General features: G+C 41.1%; 1 protein-coding gene across 1 annotated transcript; it reads right to left on the reverse strand.

Annotated features, from left to right (window-relative positions):
- Window positions 1-521: 521 nt before the first annotated feature.
- Window positions 522-7,315, reverse strand: LOC112154685 (amphoterin-induced protein 2). The gene is made up of 2 exons (XM_024285817.2): window positions 6,881-7,315; window positions 522-5,103 (listed from the first exon to the last, which is right to left on the reverse strand). Exon 2 carries the CDS (start codon window positions 5,028-5,030, stop codon window positions 3,564-3,566), a length of 1,467 nt encoding a protein of 488 aa, XP_024141585.1. The 5' UTR covers window positions 5,031-5,103; window positions 6,881-7,315; the 3' UTR covers window positions 522-3,563.
- Between the last annotated feature and the right edge of the window lie 604 nt (window positions 7,316-7,919).

Here is a 7,919-nt window from a genome sequence, read left to right on the forward strand (position 1 = left end):
TTGAACTCTGGGTTAGGATGGGATGGCTCCTCAGTCCATATGTGAGTCAATACTTCTGGTTATGTTGTGTATTGTCATATAGCATTCAGACAAAGTATTTTTTTAGAATGAAAATGATTTCAAGATTCAAGATCAACTTTATTCATCCCCACAGGGAAATTCAGTAAAATGAATTAAATAATTAATTCATTAATTATATTTAAATGAAGTTTGCAGTGAAAAACGTCTATTGTAAAAGGTGCTGCATCAGTACTTTCCTTTTCCACACCCGATCAACATATTGACAGATTTAGGGCTAAAAACATGATGTTATTTTAATTAAAAAAATAGTCTGCATAAATAAAAGTGGACCTAAGGAGACAGAGTAAATGATGACATTTAATTAAAAAATTGACTTTGGATCGTTCAATTTTAGTTTAAACATAAATGAGAAGTAAATGATGACTGGAACCCAAATAAAACCACACTAAAGTAAAAATAGAGCTCATAGGTAACACTTTATCAGAAGGAAACAGACTGAGTTTGTAACACCTGAAATCCACATGAACTTTAATGACTTTAAGGTGAGAAAAAAAACAGAGTTTGGATTCAGTCAGCTGTGAAATCCATGTTTGAATAAAGACACTCAGTCGTGGTTACACCTTCAAGAGCGGCACCTTCTGGAGGAAAACTGCTCAGAAGACGTGGAGGCTTCGCTTCACCTTCAGAACCATAAGAGGAACGTCAGAAACACTTTCATTAAAACACGGTTCCACTCAGAAGGAGGTCAGTCTCTGCTGTGTCTCTGAAAGCGTCACCACTCTGTTCCTCTCCTGAGGAACACAGATTGTTTTTCTGGATCCTGTTAAAAAACCAAGGACATCTTTCTTTAAAATCTGTCAGCATGTCAGCAGTGAACAAAGTTCCTGCTTGTTTCTTGGGTAAACTTTGCACAAAAACCTGCATCAGCGTCAACATGTGACAAACAAAATGTCCTTCTTAACTCATCATGACCTTTAACTTTCTAACAGGCTTTTTTTCTGATGATGAGGACAAATATTAAGAAAATAAGATTAAAATAGCATTTCTGAGTGATTCTTTTTTCAATTCATTTTGAAAAAAGAGCAGAAGAAAAAAAAGCTGTTTGAAAAAGATGGTATTTGTAATAGACAGCACAGCATAAGCTCCGTATTCCCACACGAGGACCGGAAGGGATTGATGACGCTGAGTGACTCCACCAACAATTCAGAGGTGATGAAATCCTGCTGCTCTGCAGAAACTATGTCCTAAAATGACAGTTTTTTTTGGCTAAAAACGACACACAATCACATTTAAAAGACCTGGGAATTTTAAATTTTAAAATAGATCAAAAGATGATCAGAGTGAGACTTAAATTCTCTTTCTGATCTTAAATAGATTTGAGAGCAGTAGGTGAAGTGAAGCTACAGGGAACTGGAAAAGTTGCATAAAGTTGTGATAATTCTAGTGTGAATGCTTTTTGCTGAAAGTAGTCACTCAAGATACTAAAGCTTTTTGATAAAAATAATGACGCAATTGACTATAATTGCTTTATGGATTTGCTGAAAAGCTATTTGCGAAATGCTAAATTTGCTAAAAGACTGGACATTTCGTTAAAGAACTGTGAAAGACAGCTGAATTTCTCCTAAATTTCTGAAAACTTTGTAGTAAAATTGCTTAAACATTCCTAATGCATGCCAATTTAAGAAAAATATTTAGTGTGTTGCTTAAATATGAGCTAAGCTCAAAGATGGCCTAAAAAACCTAAGTAAATGCTAAAATAGCCAAAAAGCTAGCTCGTTGCTTAAATACTAACTAAACTTCAAACTAGCCTAAAATTCTTCATTAAACTTAATGACGCTCCTGTTCGACGCTGTAGGATTTTTAACTCCTCCACTGCTAGTCAGTTTTCCACTGCCTTTCACCAGATCTGTGTTCCCTCTGTTTTGTGTAATAATGATCCTGAGGAGCTTAGCTCATGGTTTAGAGCTTCTTGTACATCCACACTCGACACTGTGGCTCCTCTGAAAACGATGCAGCCTAAATCTAAGTCTGAGCCCTGGTTCAATCAGAGAACCCATGCAGCTGTCCAACATAATTAATTGAAAATTAATTAACAGAAAAAATATCCCAGTTTTTTCCAGTTCTGATGCTTTGATAAGTGGTGTAGTGGTGTAGTGGTTAGCGCTCTCGCCTCACAGTAAGAAGGCCCTGGTTCCTGGTTCAAAACCCAGCTGGGTCCTTTCTGTGTGGAGTCATCATCTTCTCCTGCATGAGCGAGACTCACAAAAACATGACTGTGTTATTACACGTGTCCCTAGCTGTAGATGTGATTGTGTCTTTGTGTGGCAGAAGTTCAGCAGATTCTATGGATGGATCATTTTACACAGACTTAAGAACAGATGTCATCCCAGCTGTGGTGCAGACAATCACAGTTACATCTAGTCTTGCACAATTTTACAGTTATATTGGTATAAGCCGGTGCGATACGTGTATCACAAAGGACAGCGTAAATTACAATAAATGCTTTCCTTCAAAATTTGCACAGTAACAACAATTTTATGGCATCTTAAAATCAAATGGAGCCCTTTATGCATTTGACCAATCGGATAAACTCCTTCAAGTTGTTGACCAATCAGATGGAGCCCTTTAATGTTTTGATACCCGCCTCCTTTGTAAGCATAAGAGTTTAACTTAATTAAGTTGACTTTTATTTAAATAAAACTCTAACAGTAAAAGGTAGTTGATATATTAGTTTTATTTTTATTCATTGATCATGTACCTCGAATCATATAATCATCACAGTATTGATCACTAGTATCGCACTTATGATTTTCCTCGTATCGTGCAGCCCTAGTTACTAAATCGATTCAGTGAAATATCGCGATACTTCATTTGGCAATACTTTTACAATTTAAAATGCAGACATGGGAATAACTATATATGGGAATATTTCAGAGTTTTACTTTTGTTTTCTACTTTCTTAAACTGAAATATATTTTATTGTGTAAACGGGCAATATTGATAGTTATCTTTAAGAACAAATATTTCTTAGTTTACCAATAGAAAAGCTCCACGAATTTGTGGGTAAAAGCAACTTGTATATGAGATATTGTTGCAGAGCTTCATGTTGTGACCATTAGATCAAATTAATTTAACCATTTTATTACATATTCAGGTAGAGTTTTTTTTAAGTCATACTCTTTAAAAAAAATAGTGAAAAATTGTTCAGGTACACTCTTGGGATATACCATGATACATATCGTGAGCCAAGTATCACGATATGTTTTGTATCGCCAGACTTTTGCCAATACACACCCCTACTAGTTACAACTGTGTTACCCATAATCCATGCTGCATAAGCATCAATAATTCTGGCATTTTTTTTTATTATTTATTTTTTTATAGGTTTCCTAGATAACAGTTTTTTCAAACTCTTGAATGAACAGACAGACATTAAAGATGATCTGTCCACAAAAAAGAAAGAACTTCAGCCTCACTTTAATGGATTTTGTGGGCGCCCACTGACACGAGACCAAACTGAGAACCAGGACAAACGTCTTCTTCTACAAGGCCATCTGTCCGGGCTCGTTGAGGTTCTTTCCTGCTGTCCTGGTTCCGCTCCGGAGAATTCCTTCCCCAGAATTCATCGTTCTGCAAACCTCCTCAGCCTGAGGCTCCAGGAAAGCCACCCTCTTCCCGTTTGACCTCCGCTGTCCCGACTCCACCTCTCTGGGGTCGGAGCAGAGAGCCATGACCCGTGCACTGCACCCTGTGCCGTCCTTGCCCCTGCCCTCCCGGCCCCGGCAGGGGGTGAGGTACAGGTACAGAAGCACCAGGACGATGCTGACCACGCAGGAGGCCAGGGTGGTGAAGGCGGTGTTGAAGTGTTCTGTGCTACTGCGCCGCGACGCCCCCGGGGTAGAGGAGGAGCTGGAGTTTCCCACCAGCACTCTGACCTCCAGAGACTCGCCGGGTTTGAGGTAGCGCTCTCGGGCCACCGCACACCCGTACATCCCAGAATCCCCCGGTAGAGCTCCTCGGATTTCAAGGGTGCCGTTGGACAGAACTGCAAGGTGGGAAGTCGGATCACTGCCAGAGGAATTCAGGGCCGTTCTTGGGGTGACCCAGAACACCAACAGTCCTTCCTGGACCGGCAGAGTCAACCCCGGACACGGTATTCTTATGCGCCCCCCGGGTTCTGCGTGGTAGGTCTGAGCCTGAAGAGGCATGTCTGACACTCCCACGGGAGTACAGTTGAACGAAGCGGCCTCTCTGCAGGGAAATTCCTCTCTAAAATCCACCAGGGGGCGGTACTGTTTCCACGTCCAGTACTGCAGAAGAGCGAGCAGCGTGCAGTCACACCGCAGAGGGTTCTCCTGCAGGTAAACTCCTCCTCTGAGGCTCAGAGACATCACGCTCTGGACAGGAACGGTAGAGAGCTGGTTGTAGGACAGATCCAGGTGGGTCAGGTTGTGGGGTCCGCTGGGACCCTCATAAATCTCCACGGTGAAGTTGGTCAGTCTGTTAGAGGAGAGGTAAAGCCTCCTCAGGCCGACCAGGTCACTGAAGGAGCCTGGCCCAATCCGTCTGATCCGGTTACCGATCAGCAGCAGCTCTTCTAGTTTGGTTAACCCGGCAAAAATGGATTCATTGAGAGATGTCAGGCGGTTGGATGAGAGGTCCAGACTGAGGAGATGTGGGGTCCCCGCAAAAGCGCCCACCTGGATTTGGCTGATCAAGTTCTTGCAGAGAACAAGTGACGCGAGTCGATGGAACGGTCCAGGAAGCCAGCCGGCACTAAGGCCAAGGAGAGCGTTGTGGCTCAGGTCCAGCCGAGAGGCGTAGCTCGGCAAATCAGGAGGCGGCGAGGACAGACCGCCGCCACTGCAGGAGATGATGTCACTGGCACATAGGCAGGAGGAAGGGCAGGAGGCCACATGGGAAAGGAGGCACAGGAGAAGCGACAAGGCGGCAGCAGGAGCTCGCATCGCGGCCCTCCTGAACACAGCCACAACTGTAGAGACATGCATCCTTTCCTCCACAGGAGAGACGCTCACGTCACCGTTTCTCTGGACGCCGACATCTCAGGCGGACTTCAGTGATCTGCAGACAGGAAACAAATGAGACCTGTCACCCTGGTCTAATTCATCTATAAATATTTCATCATAAAAAGAACTGGACACAAAATCATTTGAGACGTTGCTCCTCACATAAGCTGCAAATTCCCAACAATTTTTTTACGTTTTTTATTTCCTGTTACTTTACCTTATAAAAGTCCCACTCCCATCATCCTTTGATCTATTTTCATTGTGTTTTCAGTGGTCATTATGTTGTTTTCAACCAAAATCTAACAACTTGTGGCTTTCTTGGACATAGTTTCTGCAGAGCAGCAGGAGTTCATTACAAATTCAGCTCTGAGTTGTGGACGGGACTGTGGCCGGTGAGTAAGCCTGCCCCTTTTTCCCAACATTCATCAGTTTACTAGCTTACAGCCCCTCAGAACCCCAAAATAAAACTGATAAAAATATTGGATTTTTCCAGTAAACCGTTATGGGTTTTTTCAAGGATAATACGATACCGAAATCTTTACCGATATTGGTTATCTGAGCCAATAGCCAATATTTAGGCCGATATTTGTTTGCAGTTAAATTGAACATATTGGCATCAAATTTTATGCAAACTACAACAATTCTCCAACATTTACTGTTTATTATAAAAATATAAAAAAGCAAAAAAATAGCCCATTAAGGTGCTATTTGACAGCATTTGGGACGCCTGTAGTTGATATTTTTAAATCAAACCAATCCAGACAACTTCTGCACATGTGACAAATATTTTGTTTTTCTTTTCAGTTCCACTATAACAGTTTTAAATAGTCAATCAAACAAAGTTATTTACTCATTGTTGTCCAATTGCCCCTGAACTCATCACGACACGTAAATCGGTGGCGAGAATGCAGACTGTGTCAGAGTTACAAAGGGATGCAAGAGCAGTTTAGGAAGGTAGGACTATTTATTCCTCTTGAAACATTCAAAGTAAGAGCATCGAGCACGTGCATGTGGAGCATCAGCCATGCCGATTGGGCTAGCAAAATAGTCTATTGCACGTGCCGGTCACACACACTTCATTTAACAATGTCGTTCTTTTACAGCTTGGATTCTCTCAATCAACGCAGAAAGAGCTAAAGATAAAACTGGGTGGGACTATATAAGTTCGCTTCCTCCCACTCCCTTTCAAGTGATCTAGATACTGATTGCTTGAAATAAACCATTTCATTCATTTAGTCATTCATTCATTCATTCCATATCGGTATCGCAGCCATTACTGATATCAATTTGTTATCAGTATTGGTATTGCTGCTGATACAATATTAGCAGCAATACCAATACTGATATCAGTCGACCTCTACTTTCCAGTTGAACAGTTTTGATCCAGATTCCAACTCAGACGAGGAAAACAAAGACGTTTTTGGATCTACACCCAGCGTATTTTCTACATCATACCTATTTCAACTACTACAAATTACGTTTTTTGTTTCTTCCTTATTCACAATGATTTAAATTAAGAAATACTCAGAAATGCAATTCTAAACTTAATTTTAATTTTATATGTTCTTTATCGTCAGAAAAATGCCACAAAAACATGTTAAAAACACCAAAAACATTTTTTTGGGGTCTTCAAACATTTGACTTTTTCTAAAGAACAGGAAAACGTGCTCATCTGATGAGCTAAAGTTCAGTCAAATTTATTGTATTAAATAAAGTTAAACTTTTTTTGTAACGGTTTCCTGGTTTTTAGTTTCCAATTATTTCTGGTAATATTTTTAATTATTCTGTCTATATTGTTATAAAGTTACAAATACTGATACAAATGCACTGACCTGTCATACACCATAGACACATGATCACAGATGAATCATTCAGCCTTTCTCTCCTCTCATGCAGGGTCCTCTCCTCTGATCTCCTTCAGTAAAGAGGAGGTCCTGGTCTCTCCTGAACTTCTGCAGAGGCTCCTCCAGCAGGACTCCAACTTTTCCCAGAAACCATCAAACAAAATCCCGCGAGGAACTCATCTCCTGAACGCCGAGGGGGCGCCTCCCATCCCGGCTGCTCCTCCGTCAGTCAGTCCGGAAATCCCGCAGGCGGACGGCGTCGCTCCCGCGCGAGCGGGGAGTCTCCGTGGGAGGAGGTGCGGGCAGGAGGAGGAGGAGGAGGAGGAGGAGGGATGACTCTTCAGCGCTGAGACTGAAGTGAGTTCAGCTGCGGTTTGATCAGACTGATGTAAAAGAAGACCAACAGCGCCCCCTGTGGAAAAGCTCAGCACTGACAGACCCTCCAACAGTTCTGACTTCACGACGGAGCCGTTCACAGAACCACCCGGTGAAAGGTGTGTTTTAAACGTGTTCTTGGAGCTTTTCCGATGATTGAGGATATTTAAAAAGACAATTAAGCTCAATATTTCATTTCTGAGTGTTTTTTTACTCAAATTGTTGTGAATCAGGAGCAGATGAAAAAAATACCATTTGTGAAAAGAGCTGCCACAATTAGTCGATTAATCGACGACTAATCGACTATTAAAATAGTCGACAACTAAGTTAATTGTCGATTAGTCGCTACTTTATATTATATGGAGTCAGAGTTGAAAGTTATAATGGCATTCTGCTAGCTTTTTGGACTATTTTCATACAACTGGATAATTTTAAATCATCCCTACTAAATTTAATCTATGGAGTTCCTCAAGGATCAATATTGGGTCTAAAGCTTTTTATATTATATATAAACGACATTCACATTTATCACTTATCACAAATAGGGTCATTTTTAGATTAGAGAAAATATCTGTCATCTGGATAGAACAATTTAAGAACATTAATTCAAAAGGAAAAAAAGGACTGGTGATGATTTTTCATCTGCAGGTTT

Source organism: Oryzias melastigma, linkage group LG19, assembly GCF_002922805.2.
Source record: "Oryzias melastigma strain HK-1 linkage group LG19, ASM292280v2, whole genome shotgun sequence".
Lineage (NCBI taxonomy): Eukaryota > Metazoa > Chordata > Actinopteri > Beloniformes > Adrianichthyidae > Oryzias > Oryzias melastigma.

What these genes read in the sequence shown, in the direction of transcription:
- LOC112154685 (XM_024285817.2), bottom strand. Translation starts at nt 5,030, where the DNA reads ATGCATGTCTCTACAGTTGTGGCTGTGTTCAGGAGGGCCGCGATGCGA.